Below are 16,195 nucleotides of genomic sequence, written 5' to 3' on the forward strand. Positions count from 1 at the left end.
TTAAAAAGTTAAATTATAACTAAATGTCTAATAGTTATCAATATGCATTTAGTAATAAAATTGAAAATGCTATTTTTATAGGAATTCAAATATATCATTAGTTCCATGACACATCAGACTAAGTCTTTTTGATCCAACAATTCTTTCTAATTTCAAAGCATCCCATTTTGAAAATAATGCTTTGCTTTGTTTATTGTAGTTCCTGTTTTCATTTGTATCATTCATAAATCTGATTAATTCTGGATAAAATAAAGGATTTTCTGGTAATGAATAAAATATGATAGTATTTGCACCTTTTATATTATATCTCCTATAATAATGTGCACGTTCCGTATATAATAAAATCTTTTTATTTCTTGTATTAAAATATGATCTTGCTTTTGATACATCGGAATTGGAAGAATATTCAGATATAAAAGTAAAAGATGTTTCTTCTTTACTTAAGTAATTTCTTATCCTGATAAAATCAAAGTAAGAAGGTATAAAAACAATAAATCCATTTTCTTTTGATCGTATGATGTTTGGTAATATTGATGTTTTGAAATATAAGAATTTTATATCTGGATCAGCTGATGGATCAGATGGATGTAATCGTAAAAATATCTTTGTTTTTAATACTTTTCTTATAGAATTATATTTCATACCTGTTGTATTTTGTACTTTACATCTTCGATAGATCCTTTATAAACTTGTTTAATTTTATTTTTTCCACTAATATTAAAAAGAAAATTCATAAATAATGAGTTTATTTCAGGAGTCATATATTCTGAAAAAATAAGTGTTTGACGTAAGAATCGAGAATTTTCATCCAGATACCAATTTCTAACTCTACTAAAATCACATTCATGAATTTCGTTGGGTAATAAATTTAAATTATCAAAAATGTATGAAACGTGTTCCCAGTTTTGCATTTGCAAAGCATTTGCATTATCAATAATCGTTATTTCAATTGATGACAAATAATCTCTGTTTTTTTTTTTGCTACTAAAGTAAAATATATATTAAAAAATTGTATATTCTTTACCCTTTTTCATCTATTAACAATCTTAATCCTAGTGGGCTGGCTAAAATTATATCTGAATTATAGAAATTTGAGAAAATTTTTAATGTTTTTCTAGTAACTTTTATTCCTATTCGAAACATATCATCGGTATTTCCAATAAATAAATTTTTGTAATCAGCTGGTTTAGACATATTTATATTGTCTATTTCTATAGAATACTCGTTAATGAAACGCTTTCTGTTTTCCTATTTCAGTTAGAATTAATGTGATGATTTTTTTACAACTTGTTGTTCTGTTCCAGATATATCAATAATAGTTTGTACAACTTCAAGACATGAGTTTTTCGTTGAAAGTAAAATTAAAATTTTAGGTCTTGTAAATCCTTGATCTCTATATTCTATTTGGGAGTTTTGAAAGCGTTGTATTTTTTCATTATTTCTTAATATATAATGCCTGGTTCTGAAAACTTTGCTTTAGGATATATATATTTAAATGATAAATATACTTATATATGTGGTTTAGAAGATGTAAGATGTATAATGCCCTTACTTCTTTTTTGTTATTATAATTTAAATAAGTAAATAAGAAATCTTGGTATGAAAATATTGGAGCTGCCAAAATGTGTTGTATATTGGTTAAGGAATCTATAAAATAACTTTAATCATTTATTTTCAATTTTCTTCTAATTACTTAATGAATAATATATTGTTTGATGTTTAAAAAATGATTCTCTCAATTTCTTTTTTAGCTATATTTTTTATGTGAGATTTTTTCTATTATTTTAAATAGTCAAACCTTCAAGTTACTAAAGTTCGAATTTATAATTTTAAGTTCGATTCCAAAATTACTTGTTTCTGAAAGCTTATATTGGATTAATTCTCCAAACTCTGCTATCTTTATTTTTTTTGTTATCCATTTATTTTCATTTGCTTTTTTTATAAATGATTTTAATTTAATTTCATCTGGAAATTGATAATGATGATAGAATGGATCAATATCTATATAATTAACTTAAATATAGTTTAAACATTATACATACTATTTTCCTTATTATTAAAATTATAGTTTTCTGAATCAGAACATGATGTAATTTCGTTATTTAATTCTACATTTTTATTTTTTTCTGTTATGTTTTCATATATCTTTAAGTTTCCTGTTTTTTTTGTACTTTTTTGTTTCTGCTTTTTAGGTTTTTGCAATTCTGCAATTTCAACAGTTTGAAAAATAGTAGAATCGTTTTTTGTTTTGATTTCTTTTTTAGCTTTTATATGTTCTAAATTTTGTGATTTTTCATTTTTATGAGTATGTCTTTGTTGTTAAAAAAATTCCATTCATAAATAATCTTTTAGAAATACCCACCTTTTTCTCGCTATATTTGCAATTTTAATTTTTTTACTGGTTTTCATTTTGATGAGTACATTTTTTTTGAATTATTTCTTATATTTTTTAAGATCGTAAGTTTTTTTTTTTAATTTTGGAAAAAGTATTTTATAATATTTAGTACTTAATTCTGTTTAATTTTTGTACTTTTTAGCTAAGGCTTTTATTATAATGGTATCAGAAATGGGTATATTGTTGTATCCTGAAAAATTGACTGGTTCATATATTTCACCAATTTTTAATACAGTAAATGTTGTAGTAGATCCTATTGTCTTATTTTTGATTCTTGATCATTCCCTTCGGAGGAATCATGGACAGGATAGAGTTATTGGTACGCTTTTAGGGATTAGATCTGAAGATGGTTTTGAAATAGAAATTCGTAACTGTTTTGTTGTTCCTCATAATGAAAATCAGGATCAGGTTTGTGAAACTGTTTATAGTATCTAGTTTCCGATTTTAGGCAGGTAGAAGTAGATATGGAATATCACAAAACCATGTATGAATTACATCGTAAAACTAATCCTCACGAAGTAGTCGTTGGCTGGTTTAAATTTTTTTAGACAATTTTATTTTATATTGATAATTATAGGTTTGCTACTTTATCACAGCTTAATACGTTTAGCGCACTTATACAGAATTTTTATTCTTCATCTTCTGATGGTACATATCCATTTCCTGCAGTTCATTTAACTGTATCATTTGATTTTAAGGCTGGAATAAATTGCAAAACGTATATTTCATCAGCTGTTGGTGTAACATCCGAAAGAACAGTTGATAGTTGTTTATTTTTACCTATACCACATGAAATAAGATATTATGGTTTTGAAAGAAATGGATGTATGAAATTATCTTTATTATAAATATTTCCTAATATTCAAAAAGTTGATTCAATTTTAAAAGCTAAGAATGAGGAAAGCAGAAAAACAAGTATTCTAGCTGATATGGATAATTTGGAACAGTCCATTGAGAAAATTTTATGTATTTTAAAAAAAGTTAAGAAATATGTTGAAAATGCTATGGTAAGGTTTAAAAAAATATTTTTTTTTTAAAAAATTTATGTAGGATGGGAAAATTCGGTCTAATCCTGCGGTTATTCGTTTTTTAATGGACAATGTGAATGTTTCTCCTAATATAGATATCCTTGATGTCGAAAAAATGTTTAATAATCATTTACAAGATATTCTTATGCTTGTTTGTTTAGCAAATATTATTCATATACAATTAGATATAGCAAATCGTTTAGTTGCTTTAGTTTAGAATATGCATTTATGATTTGTGTTTATCTTTAGAGTTATAGTATTAATATTTTATTTTATATAATTTTTTGGTAAACAAGAATTAAATTATCGATTTTTAAATGTTAAAATTATATTTAATTTACATTTTTTTGTATGTATATATGATCTATATGTTGATTTATTTAAATGATATATTCTGGTATTAAAGTATTTGGGTTCTCTTTTTTAAAATGTAAACCTGTTAAATTTAGAATTTTTTCTGTGATTTGTAGTAGAAATTATAAGATCGAATGTAAAAATATCTATAATGATCAAAAAGCAAGAATCAGAATTAGTTGTGCAAAGATGGTTTTTGGAATTGGGTTATCAGTTATGAGTATTTCTGCTTTATATCTATTTTCAGTAGATACAAGTCCTTTTAGATATATTGGTTTGGCAACTATTAGAACACTTAGATTAATATCAACAGCTGCTTTATGTTTTAATGATTATCGTCGAACCATTAATTTCAATTATTTGAATGAGAAGGAGAGGATGTATGCAATGTCTTTATGTCATAAAAGATGTGCTAAACGCACTTTATCTTGTTTAGAAAAGAATGGTGGAATATTTATTAAGCTTGGTCAGCATTTAAGTAGTATGTCATATTTAATTCCTTCTGTATTTTTGATTCTAGTTTTTTTCTTTTACTTATTTTTTTAGGAATGGACATCTGCTATGGTTTGTTTACAGGACAAATGTCCATCATCTTCAGTAGATGATATTAAAAAAATGTTTTTAGATGATACCGGAAAGCCATTAGAGGATTTTTTTTCATTTTTTGATGAAAAGCCTGTAGGTGTTGCTAGTTTAGCTCAAGTTCATCGAGCTATTATGAGAGAAACTGGTCGTGAAGTTGCAGTAAAAGTTCAACATCCATCTTTAAGAAATTTTATGATTATTGATGTTTTCTTAACCAAAAAGATTCTTAGTTCAATTAAAAGATTTTTTCCTGAATTTACTTTAACTTGGTTAAGTGAAGAAATGGAATTTTCTTTACTACATGAACTTAATTTCAAAGAAGAAGCGGAAAATGCTATTCGTATTAAGAGGCATTTTGAAAAAATAAAGAGATTTTCTGTTTATATTCCAGAAATTATATGGTCAGAAAAAAGGATTTTAATTATGGAATGTAAGAAATTATTTGTTATTATTATTTTTTAATTTGGCAACTTAGACATCAAGGGTGTGAGAATTGACGATCATAACTATATGTTAGCAAATAATATATCTCGAAATGAAGTTAGTGCTGAGTTATCGCATATATTTAATGAAATGATATTTGGCGACGATGGATATTTACATTGTGATCCTCATGGTGGAAATTTGCTTATTAGATCACGAGTTAAAACATCTCAATTGAGATATAATTTTGAAATTGTATTGTTAGATCATGGATTATATAGACAAATTCCTTTAGATCTTCAAAGATCTTATGCAAAACTTTGGCTTTCGATTATAAATATGAATGAAAAGGATATGAAACAATATTCATATGAAGTTGCTGGAATTAGTGAAGATAAAGTAGATTAAATATTTATGTATCTATTTTAATTAATAGTGACTAGTTTCATTTGTTTACAAGTGCAATTACTGGTCGAAATTTTGCATCATTAAAAAAATCAATAGTTAAAAAAAAAGGAAATAATCTTAATCGAATCATTGTAACTCAGGGTTTTATAATGCGGTTAGTAGAATTGTTGAATGATGTTCCACGAATTATGTAATATTAAAAATTTTAATGTTATTACACAACTAAAAAGAATAGGCTTTTACTTTTTAAAACTAATGATTTGCTTCGTTCGCTTGATGAAAGTCTTAGGACTACTTATGGACCTAAACGTACTTATAGTATTCTTGGAAAGTATTGTGCAAGAGTTATTTATCAGGAGGATTTGGATAAATTATATTCCAAAAAAGTCTTTGGAAATTATTGGAATCCTTTTTTGGCACAATATTTATTTTGCATTTGGAAATATTATTATATAGTAGCTTCACTTTATATTTATGAATGGTATTTGTTTATTTTTGGTTAATAATTAGTTATAGTGATTATTGTCTTGGTATAACTGCTGATTTTATTATTTTTTAATAATTATTTACTAAAAAAAAATAAAAATTATTTTTTATAATTAATTACATTTCGAAAATAATTTAAGTGTAATTTTATCAATTATATACTTAAGTCATGATTTAAACATTTTCAATTTGTCTAAGTTTAAGGTTATTTTTTAATTTTAGTAACAATTTTTTTTTTATTAATGTTTTAGATAATACAATAGAATTTTAGGTGATTACAAATTTGTTAAATACTTAACACTTATGTTTTTAATATTTATTTTATAGTTTAATATTATTTTTGATTTTTCTAGTATAAGAATATTATAATTGAGCTGAAATTTAATTAAAAAACTTTTTCACATATAGAATGTTAAAAATAAATTTTGAAAATAATGCGTATTTAGCAATTGTATTGGAAAAATTATACTTGTTTTGATTCAAATAAATATTAAGATTTATTAAAAAAGTAGACATAGAAAAGTGAGGATTTATAATTGACTGATTTAATATATTTGATAAATGAAAAACATATAAATAAGTGTTAGTAACAATTACAATAAATTTCCCAAATCATGATTATTTTTTGATGATTACATAGTTAAAAGCTATTTTAGAAGAAATGTTTATATATTAATTATTTATTAAATACTTAAAAATAATTTTTGCCTAAATATTTTAGATTTTTATATTCTATTTTTTTAGAATATTGGTAATATAAAATTTTATATTTAATTTATTTTAATATTTATATTAATAAAAATATTGTTTTTTAATGAATTAGAAAATAAGGTTTTAGGATAGTATTAGGATTGATCTGAAACTTTAGATATTAGCTATCATTTCTCGTTGAGGTACATTCAGATTTATATTAACAAGTTCTTTTATATAAACTTAAACTCAATTTTAATTGTCTTATTTTAATATTAATATATTTTTTATAGAATGAGTTCTTTAGAATTTTAAATAACTTCATTAAAGTTTATAATTCTAAAATAAAATTAAAGCTAATTTTTTATTTGAAATGAGTCTTTTATTTAGGCCTTCATATATTAGAAAAAATAATTTAATATCTTTCGATAATGTATTCATTTTAATGTTTATAATAAAAAACTTTTTCTAAGTTTAATTTTTTAATTTAATTTATTTTTTTTTTTGAATCTACGATAATGAAAATCACGTTGGAAATTACGAGTTTGAAATTATTATTTTATTATTTTAAATATGCTAAATTTTTTATTTTATATATATGAAACTATCAGTGAAATTGAATTTTGAAATATAACTGAGATCTTTAAAAAAGCGTTATGTATTTTAATAATTATAATTAAGTTTTTTATTTTTTAGAAAAAGAAATATAGAAAATTTAATAGACAGTATAAATATTTATTATAAAATAAAATTTTTAATATATTTGAATATTTATAATATTTTTAAGATAACAAAATTTTAGATAGTTTATATAAGAAAGATGAGGAAACATCTTTAGAACTTATGTTTAGGGATGTTGTATAAATATTTGTATTTATAATATGTTAATATATTTATTCAAATATTTTTTTAAAAAAATATTTCTATATAAAATAGGATTTTATGTATAACTTTATTAAAATATAAAGATGTATGAATATATAAAAATATTGAGAAATAATAACATAAATTGGGATATAGAGGGGAAATATTATGAATGTTTTAAATATCGGGATAATATATACATATATCTGTGAATAAATTAACTAAAGAAAATGTCCAAGATTAAAAATAATATAAATTTATGAGAAAAAATAAGATTTGATTTATAATTTACTTAATTTTGATATTTATATGATATACATAAAAAAAATTTGGATTTCTCATAGATTAAATTAATAACTTTTTTCATTTATAGTTTTTTATTTTTGAATCATTTTTAAAGTATTATTTATAAGTCGTAACAACTTGATGATTTCTTACTTCTCAGTTGAAATAATAATTTTTCAACTTCTAAGGGCATATAAATATATTTTAATAACAAGGAAAAATACTGTTTATTCTGTAGTCATTTTTATAATGTTTTATATTATATATTATAGCTATCCATGCTACTTAAAATGTACAAAGAATTATAAACATGATAATTTAATATAAAAATTATAATTCTTTTGATACTATTAAATTATAAATTAACATTGAATGACTTAATAAATTTTTGTTACTAGTAATTCGTTTAAATATGCTGATCATTTAAAATTATTAAAAGTTGACATTTTGATTAAAATGGTTTCCCTGGCAACTTAATGATAATTTTCGTACGTAAATTTAATGTCTTATTGTTATTTATAATAATGATATGCATCAACAAAACTTGTTTTCTCGAAATAGATCTGAAGTTTCTCAGTCCATAACTGATCCTTTAGTTTTTCAATCATCATTTACATCTGATCAAAATAATGAAGTCACAGGAATAATTCGACTTACAGGAGCCTCTTCTGAAAGAAGAGTAAGATTTGATGAAACAGCTATTGACAATGAAGGAATGGGAAAAAAAAAATCTAAAAGTTCCCATACTATCTATGAATTTTGTATAAATCTGATTTTATTATAGTTTGTTGTATTTATCATAAGCCGCGAGAATATGATGAATCATCTAGTAGTGATACTGATTCTTCATCAGGATCAGAAAATTATAAAAATTTGCATGCAAATAATCATACATGTTTTCATGAAGATACGCCTGTTAATTCTGGAAAATTAAAATTATTTGATAAAACAACTAGACATTTAAATGCTTATGAAACATATCCAAAAACTAGAAAAATATCTTAAAAACTATATTAAAGTACATTATTTCTGGAATATGCTTATTTTGGAAAGATATTGGTTTTGTTATTGTATTTTTTATTTTATATTTTTATTTGTTATTTAATGCAACATTTTTTTGATTTATTATCAGAACAAATAGTCATCATAGATTGAATATCTGTGTTAAATCTATGTGCTTGACTCTTTTATATATGTTCATCATATTTAACTATTTTATAAATATTTTGTGCTGAGCTTTAAATATATTATAAATATTATGAATATTTTTTACTAATATTATACGCTTCACAAAATAGTAATATTAACTGTGCATCAAGAGTAAGCCCCATTAAGTTAAATCCTTTTGCAAAATGATAAAGGAAAAAATCGCATAACTATTTACTTTGACAAAAAATGACTCACCATCTATATAAATTAGTTCTAGTTTTTTTTCTTGATTTCGTTATTTTTTTAATGGTTTTTACAAAAAAAAAGATTTTGGTTTATAGTCTATAAGTCTAAGGCTCATATCTTTGCCCTTTCATTAAGAATAAATGAACTAAATAGTATATAAACCTAAATTCTAATTTTTTAAACCATAAAAAAACGATAAACAAAAACATATTAGAACTAATAATAGAGAGACATCCAAATTCCTATGTTGGAACGTTTCCGTTTTAACTCTAATGAGTGATGTCCGGGGACTTTTTGGTTAAATTAAATAAATGTAAAATCATATTACCTTTCCCTAAAGTATGATTTATATAATGAAGAAGTAAAATTCTTCCGTTTGTAGACTTCATTTGCGATTCTTTGTGCACAGTTGAATTATTCAAATTGCAATTAATGAAATTTTTGATTTTAAAAACATAAAATATAGAAAAAAATATAAAAAACGATATAGATCTTTGAAAAATGTTGTAGTGATTTTAATGTTTTGATAGTTAAAACTTATATTAATAAGTTTTAGGAGTTTTATTTATAAATTTATGTTTTAAATATTTAAAAAATATATGTGATATTGATTTATTTTGTTTTTTTTTTAAAAAAAATATTATATTTTTTATAAAATTCTTAGGATTATATATTTAATGATGATTTTGTAGAATATTATTGTTTTTTATTATGCTTTTCTTTAATATTTTATATTATCTAGTAAATTATAAATAGGTTTGCTAATGTTCTTATTTTTTTACTAAAAGACATTGATTTATTATTGGAATGAAATCTTTTGCATTTTTAAATGCAAATTTTATGTATAATATGTTTTTATAGTTCTTATTGATCATTTAAAAAAATACTGTGTTTTTTTGATAAATAATTGTATTTAATAGTATAATAAATAATATATATATATATATATATATATTAATGAAACTGATGTTTCAATATTTGATAGATATTTTAAAAAATTAAATATATATATATATATTGTAATTATTTTAAGTATAAAATTATATAATCATTATATTAATTATTTTTTAAAACCAAGTCAATGTATTAAATACGAATAACTGTTAATATGTAAAGGTATGTACTATTCTACACATTCTATAATCGGTATTTATTAGTTTCTTTTTTCTTTTTTTTTTGAATTTTAATATTATAAAAACTTTAGAATTTGCAAAATTTATTTCGATGTTTATTAAAAAATTATTTGTGGTTAAATTTCTATAAAATGATAAAATACGTATATATAATAAATATTTTATATTTTTTAATAAATGTTCTTGATTTAAATTGTGTAATAATTTTTTGAAATATATTATTAAATTTAATTATATGAATTTTTATAAATATTTTTTCACCTGTTTAATATAATCTAAATAAAATTATACTTTTTATTCTTTAAATTTTAATATTATAGTAATATTTTATTTTGGAATTAATAATATGTTAAATATTAAATGAAATTATTTTCAGAAAATAAAAAAAATTGGTAATATTGTATTACGAAAAAAATCTTTAAATACTTTATTTTTTTTAATAAATTTATAGTTACCTATAAATTTTAAGTTTTTTTTTTTAATATTATAATAAAAATGCGAAATTGTTTATTTTTATAATAATTAGTCTATGTTTGAACAAAACAACTTATTTTTTTTAATGATATTTTCTGAAATTAAAATATTTAAATATATGAATATAAAATTGTAATTTTTATAATTAGAAAAATAGTTAATTAAATTTAAATATAATTATTTTAAATATTGATTTATGTATGTTTTAATATTTTAGTATAAACATTTTAATTTATTTTTTTATAAATCTTAGAAAATAATTTTATATAATTGTACTTAAAGTTTTAATGAAAAAAAATAAGAATAGTAGATTATAAATATTTAAGAAAGTTGAAAAATATAGCTTTTAACGAGTAAATAAAGTTATGTTGCCCTCTCAGAAAAATAAAATAGATTTAAATGTAAGTTTTTTTATATTTTGTAAAAATAACTGATTCTTTTTAGACATTAACTGAGGAAGAAAATAAATTATTTCGTTTATATGGGAAAATACCACAAAAAAATGATATTTTGAATAATAAGCTCAAAGTATTTTTATTATTTATATAGTAATATTATTAAGTAATTAAAGGAGAGGAAATATTTTGATTCAGGAGATTATGCATTATCAAAGGCTGGAAAAGCTTCTGATGTTGGTATTATTAATATTGGATCTCAAATACCATCATTAGAAACGATTTCTCATCATATGAATCTAACAGGCTATTCTAATTTTTCAGGTGGAAGTTCTATATCCAATTTTTCTGGGTCACCTGTTAAAGAGAGTAATTTATTGCATTGTAGTATTTTAAGCCAGACTTCTTCTGCAAATGATGTTAAACATGACCTAGATACGTCTTTGAATGATTAGATATACTTTATTTTTATATTATTTTATGTTAATAATTATAAATCGTATATTTCTAGATTATATACACTCTAATATAGTTTTTTTTTCCGTAATATTATGGCTAATATTATATTTTAAAAGTAAACTATTTAATATATATACGATATAATATTAAGGGACTAGATTTGCTTTGTTTTATGTTTTATTATCTTAATTTTAGTTGCCTTTCCCTACTATGTTTTCTAAAGAAATGTTGATTTTAATATTATTAGTATTAATTCTAAAAATATATAAAAAGTTATGAAATAATAAATTTATATATTATATTTTTTAAATTAAAAATAATAAAATTCATAATGTTCGCATTAAACTGGATTATTTAGAACTGTGTAAATAAGGTTATTAATGATTAAATGTAAACGTTTTTTTTAAGAGTTAGCACATGTGTACATTTTATGAAAAAAAAAATTTAGACACTAAAATATAGAGTTAATTAATTGAAAACTTTATTGTGTTTTATAGCATTATACTTTTTATTAAATTTGTTAAATTAGTTGTTTTTTAAATTATTTTCTAAATTATATGCTAAAATATATAATTTTTTTCTGATGTATTTATAATTGTGACTAATAGGTGTAAGTTCTATTATAATATATAATATATATTCAAAACATTGAGCTGATGCTTCGAAAATAAATAAATATATATATATACTTTTTATTTTTTTGTTATTTATGAACTAATTAATTGCTGGTTTTGAAAATGGATGAGTTATTGATATTTTTTTTATTTTTTATACGTTTGATTAATTTTTAATGATAATAATTAATAAATATTATTTGAATTAATCAAAATATTGTATACTAATATTTTATTCATATATTTTCATTTGAATGTTATTTTTTGAAATACTTTAATTTGTAATATACTTTTTGCTTTATACTTGAATGTTTAATTTTTCATATTTCATTAATTAAATTTAATAATTTGAATAAAATATTTGTATATGAAAAAAATGCATATAACGAAACTTTGAATTATTTAACATTATATGTTGAAAAAATATATTAAAATTAATAAATTCATAGTCTATATATATATATATATATTTATATATATATATATATATTTTCTGATGTGAGTCTTTGATTTTTCTTATGATAATGAAATTAAATGCTTTTGAACGTATTTTAAAAAAAATCGCATTTATCTAATTGTGTGTTTTAAGGAAAAAATATATTTTTGAAAATATATATATTACATGGAAATTAATAACATTAATGATATTTTAATGTATTATACATCTATTATTTTTTATATAATTTATTTTTTGTTAGTTAAATATATAGTATTATGTTTACTATAATTAATAATTTTTGAAATAATATAGGATTGTTAGATTTTATAGTATTTGACACTTTGACTAATAATAAATTTGTTATTTCTATTATTATCAAATGATAATGGGAAATATTGATTTGATTTAATGTTTTGAGTCTGTTTATTTTGAAATAATAATTAAATTATCTAATGATATCATGTATATTAAATAAATATATTCATATATATTTATAAGTATATGTCTATTAATATTAAAAAATATTTAAATGATTTAAGTGTTATATTTTTAATTTTACATGGTTTTAGTTTTTTGAAAAAATATACATATATAAATTATATTTGCATATGTCAATACAATATTTTTTTTCTTTTTGGTAAAAAATAATTATTTATGTATTAAAATAAAATCTACTGTTTATACATTTAATAATGTTTAATATTAAAAATAAAAAAAAAAAAACATATATATAAATGCAAATGTATTGATAGCTAGTTGAATAACTGTTTTAGATATATTATGAATCTGATAAAATAATAGTTTCGATTTTATTACTTATATTTTTGTTTATATTTTTATTATAATTGAATTGGTTACACGATGGATCGTATGTTTCTGACTTATTTTCTTTTTGTTTAATTATTGTGGGATATGATAGTAAATTTCGACAATTAACTTCTAAATTTTAATAAAAATATGTTATAAATATATTAATAAAAGTTATTACCGCTATTAAAATGTATTGGTAACAAATTTGTTTCTAATATATTTTCACATGATATATTATCATTATTATTCATTGAAAAAAAAGATAAACTGGTACTATGATTAATATCCATATTTTTTTGTAATGATTTTTGCGTATATGTAGGATTTAGTGTCTTAATATAATGTTAAAAATATTAAAGTTTTAAGAGTAGATATATAATTTTAACGTACTGGTTTAAATTCTGTTATAGATTTTTTAATAAAAATTGTTTTTTTGACAGTGTTCCATAATTCTTGCGTTAAAAAACATGAATCTTGTGATGATATCTGAAATAACGATATTAGCAAATTGTGTATATAGATATAATAATTAAACTTTTTTTAATGAATGAAGTTTTCCTTTTAAGCTAGTACATGTAGATCTTTTCGAAATGCGATCAAGACATCTAGAAATATTATTTAAATGTTCTGATGTTTTTTCTGCGATCTAAATTAAATAAGAATAATATATATAAATGTGGTTTCAAAATTCCTCTGCTAAATCTGTTCTGAAAATTAATGGGATATTTCGACTTAGCTTGTCTTTAAACAATGATCGAAATGCCAAGTCTATAAGAGGTGTTAAGTTTTCCAGATTTGGTATATTTTTAGAATGAATCTCTTCATATAAAAGATCTTTAAAATTCATGTGAATTTGAATTTCTGAAAGTTCCCCATGCAATACACTTATAGGATAATGTAATATAGGATATGATTTAGATGGTAAAAGATTCACTAAAAAAATATAAGAATTGTGCAATATAATGTGCATTTATACGTGTAATATCGTTTTCTTTGTTAATAGATTGAATAATAATGGGACGAAGATGTAATTGTTTCCATAACTTTGAATTGTGAGTATGAAAAAATATTGATTAATGGTTCAAGACCTCTGCTGATGAAATAAAATGGCCTAATCCGTTAATAAATTCATAATTTATATCTTTATTCTTCCATAGTACTGTTAATTTTAACTAATATAATTATAATGGTTTTAGAAAACGTGTTAAAACTCACATTTAAATCATCTCCTTTAATAATATCATATTTTTTCCATGAAGATATTGCATTTTTGTCTGGATAAAATACAGTATAACATGCTGTAAGATCCAGTCTAATCTTATTGATTTCATCGCCTAGACTAAGAGGGGGTATATAGAATTGTATATTTTTCATATACTATGAATATTGATTATTTTATTATTATATTGCAGTTTACGATTTTTGTGAATTTAAAATATTATTTTTTTGTTATAATTAAACAAATAAAATATGTAAAAAACAATGGATAAAAAATTAAGATTTATTATAATTATATAAATAATATATGCATCATTCATCATTATTAGTAACGTGGATAAATGTAATTTTCAATTTTATTTATGTATATATATACATTAATAATTATATATCTACTTTTATAAAAAAATATATGAAAAAAAATGTCAATGATTTAAAAAATATATTATTAAGGTTTTCATTATATACATATCTATATATTGTTATTTTTTTAAAGTAAAATATAACACAATTATTTATATTTTATATATTGTTACTCAAAAAATTAATATTAATATTAATATAAATAGTATTTATATCTATTAATTAGTACGTAAAAATTATGAAAGTAAAATTTAAAAAAAAAAAAGTACATTAATTTAAATGTTTATATGTATATTTAAATATTTTTATTATATATTTAAATATAGATATAAAAAGTATATCAAATTTCGATTATAATATGTTTTTTGCTCATATATATAATTTAATATAATGTATTTTTTATATGTTTTATTTTATTGTTATCTGAAAATATATTATTAATATATCATTAATATTTTAGAAATAAAAACTATAATAATAATAATATTTTTTTTTTTTTTTTAAATAATTAGTTTAGATAATTGTTATAAATAATATTAATTTATTAGACTTAATCTATAATTTGATAGTAAAAATGGTAATATTTTCATAAAAGGGTAATCCGTCATAGGATCATTCATGATATTTTTTAATATAATATTAAACAAAAAATATTAAATTATATATAAATAAATAATCTATAAAACAAAAATGTGTTTTTTTTTAAAAGTATAATTGCAATATAAATAGTATTTAAATTTAATAATATAATTTAATAAATATATCAATGTTTACATTAATTTATCAAAACAATATAACATAATTTATTAATCATACATGTTTTTATATAATGAAATATATTTTTTTATTGTTTGAAATTTTGATCAAAAGCTACTTAAATTTATATGTTTAAATATATTTTTTAGTACATTTTGTATTTTATAAAATTATCGTCAAATTATATTTTACATTATTCTGCAACCAATTAAAAATTAAATATATTTTTAAAAGTTATTCGAAAATATTACTTTAAGTAAATTATATTTTACATTTTTTTAAAAAAAATCATTTAATTATACATAATAACATAATAATTAATAATAATTAATGAAAAAGGCAACATTTTCATCAAACTCATCATCTAATGCACAATGTCAGGTATTATTTGTATAGTTATATAAATAATATTTAACATTTTAGAAATGTCTTAAACATGGACACTGGACGTACGAGTGTAAAAATCCTATTATAGTCTATAAATCTCGTCCGACTAGAACACAACTATTAAGAAATAATGTTTCATCAAATCAAAATAAAATAAAATGAATTAATTGCCTTTTTTTTTTTTCATTTATAATTACCTAAAAACTATATATTTATCATCACAAAAGTTTAGTA

The 16,195-nt window shown here is 20.2% G+C and overlaps 7 protein-coding genes across 7 annotated transcripts; 5 read left to right on the forward strand and 2 right to left on the reverse strand.

The window, feature by feature from the left end:
- Nucleotides 1-75: 75 nt before the first annotated feature.
- Nucleotides 76-2,409, reverse strand: T552_01092 (hypothetical protein; the record flags this gene model as incomplete). Its single annotated transcript, XM_018369685.1, has 9 exons — nt 76-603; nt 645-984; nt 1,025-1,248; nt 1,288-1,462; nt 1,509-1,647; nt 1,694-1,751; nt 1,799-2,001; nt 2,043-2,311; nt 2,363-2,409. The coding sequence occupies 9 exons, from the start codon at nt 2,407-2,409 to the stop codon at nt 76-78; spliced, it is 1,983 nt and encodes a 660-aa protein (XP_018226876.1).
- Nucleotides 2,410-2,508: 99 nt separating this feature from the next.
- On the forward strand, nt 2,509-3,681 carry T552_01093 (hypothetical protein). Its single transcript, XM_018369686.1, has 5 exons — nt 2,509-2,803; nt 2,848-2,927; nt 2,973-3,220; nt 3,266-3,402; nt 3,446-3,681. The coding sequence occupies exons 1-5, from the start codon at nt 2,555-2,557 to the stop codon at nt 3,638-3,640; spliced, it is 909 nt and encodes a 302-aa protein (XP_018226877.1). The 5' UTR covers nt 2,509-2,554; the 3' UTR covers nt 3,641-3,681.
- A 239-nt stretch (nt 3,682-3,920) lies between these two features.
- Nucleotides 3,921-5,735, forward strand: T552_01094 (hypothetical protein). The gene is made up of 5 exons (XM_018369687.1): nt 3,921-4,281; nt 4,324-4,792; nt 4,838-5,184; nt 5,229-5,383; nt 5,429-5,735. Exons 1-5 carry the CDS (start codon nt 3,967-3,969, stop codon nt 5,694-5,696), a joined length of 1,554 nt encoding a protein of 517 aa, XP_018226878.1. The 5' UTR covers nt 3,921-3,966; the 3' UTR covers nt 5,697-5,735.
- Nucleotides 5,736-8,005: 2,270 nt separating this feature from the next.
- On the forward strand, nt 8,006-8,569 carry T552_01095 (hypothetical protein). The gene is made up of 2 exons (XM_018369688.1): nt 8,006-8,255; nt 8,303-8,569. The coding sequence occupies exons 1-2, from the start codon at nt 8,048-8,050 to the stop codon at nt 8,521-8,523; spliced, it is 429 nt and encodes a 142-aa protein (XP_018226879.1). The 5' UTR covers nt 8,006-8,047; the 3' UTR covers nt 8,524-8,569.
- A 2,270-nt stretch (nt 8,570-10,839) lies between these two features.
- T552_01096 (hypothetical protein) lies at nt 10,840-11,416 on the forward strand. Its single transcript, XM_018369689.1, has 3 exons — nt 10,840-10,921; nt 10,965-11,048; nt 11,092-11,416. Exons 1-3 carry the CDS (start codon nt 10,886-10,888, stop codon nt 11,368-11,370), a joined length of 399 nt encoding a protein of 132 aa, XP_018226880.1. The 5' UTR covers nt 10,840-10,885; the 3' UTR covers nt 11,371-11,416.
- Nucleotides 11,417-13,205: 1,789 nt separating this feature from the next.
- On the reverse strand, nt 13,206-14,611 carry T552_01097 (hypothetical protein; the record flags this gene model as incomplete). The annotated part of the gene is made up of 8 exons (XM_018369690.1): nt 13,206-13,366; nt 13,416-13,569; nt 13,628-13,723; nt 13,773-13,842; nt 13,987-14,170; nt 14,214-14,280; nt 14,326-14,409; nt 14,453-14,611. The coding sequence occupies 8 exons, from the start codon at nt 14,609-14,611 to the stop codon at nt 13,206-13,208; spliced, it is 975 nt and encodes a 324-aa protein (XP_018226881.1).
- Nucleotides 14,612-15,904: 1,293 nt separating this feature from the next.
- Nucleotides 15,905-16,123, forward strand: T552_01098 (hypothetical protein; the record flags this gene model as incomplete). Its single annotated transcript, XM_018369691.1, has 2 exons — nt 15,905-15,955; nt 15,998-16,123. 2 exons carry the CDS (start codon nt 15,905-15,907, stop codon nt 16,121-16,123), a joined length of 177 nt encoding a protein of 58 aa, XP_018226882.1.
- Nucleotides 16,124-16,195: the final 72 nt, after the last annotated feature.

Source organism: Pneumocystis carinii, assembly GCF_001477545.1.
Source record: "Pneumocystis carinii B80 chromosome Unknown supercont1.4, whole genome shotgun sequence".
Taxonomy (NCBI): Eukaryota; Fungi; Ascomycota; class Pneumocystomycetes; order Pneumocystales; family Pneumocystaceae; genus Pneumocystis; species Pneumocystis carinii.

Coding starts and splice junctions, on each gene's coding strand:
- T552_01093 (XM_018369686.1), top strand. CDS start 2,555: ATGGTATCAGAAATGGGTATATTGTTGTATCCTGAAAAATTGACTGGT. Junction 2,928..2,972: donor CACGAAGTAGTCGTTGGCTG/GTTTAAATTTTT, acceptor TGATAATTATAG/GTTTGCTACTTTATCACAGC. Junction 3,221..3,265: donor TGGTTTTGAAAGAAATGGAT/GTATGAAATTAT, acceptor ATATTCAAAAAG/TTGATTCAATTTTAAAAGCT.
- T552_01094 (XM_018369687.1), top strand. CDS start 3,967: ATGGTTTTTGGAATTGGGTTATCAGTTATGAGTATTTCTGCTTTATAT. Junction 4,282..4,323: donor TGTCATATTTAATTCCTTCT/GTATTTTTGATT, acceptor TTATTTTTTTAG/GAATGGACATCTGCTATGGT. Junction 5,185..5,228: donor CTGGAATTAGTGAAGATAAA/GTAGATTAAATA, acceptor AATAGTGACTAG/TTTCATTTGTTTACAAGTGC.
- T552_01095 (XM_018369688.1), top strand. CDS start 8,048: ATGCATCAACAAAACTTGTTTTCTCGAAATAGATCTGAAGTTTCTCAG. Junction 8,256..8,302: donor GGGAAAAAAAAAATCTAAAA/GTTCCCATACTA, acceptor ATTTTATTATAG/TTTGTTGTATTTATCATAAG.
- T552_01096 (XM_018369689.1), top strand. CDS start 10,886: ATGTTGCCCTCTCAGAAAAATAAAATAGATTTAAAT. Junction 10,922..10,964: donor AAAATAAAATAGATTTAAAT/GTAAGTTTTTTT, acceptor GATTCTTTTTAG/ACATTAACTGAGGAAGAAAA. Junction 11,049..11,091: donor TTTTGAATAATAAGCTCAAA/GTATTTTTATTA, acceptor AAGTAATTAAAG/GAGAGGAAATATTTTGATTC.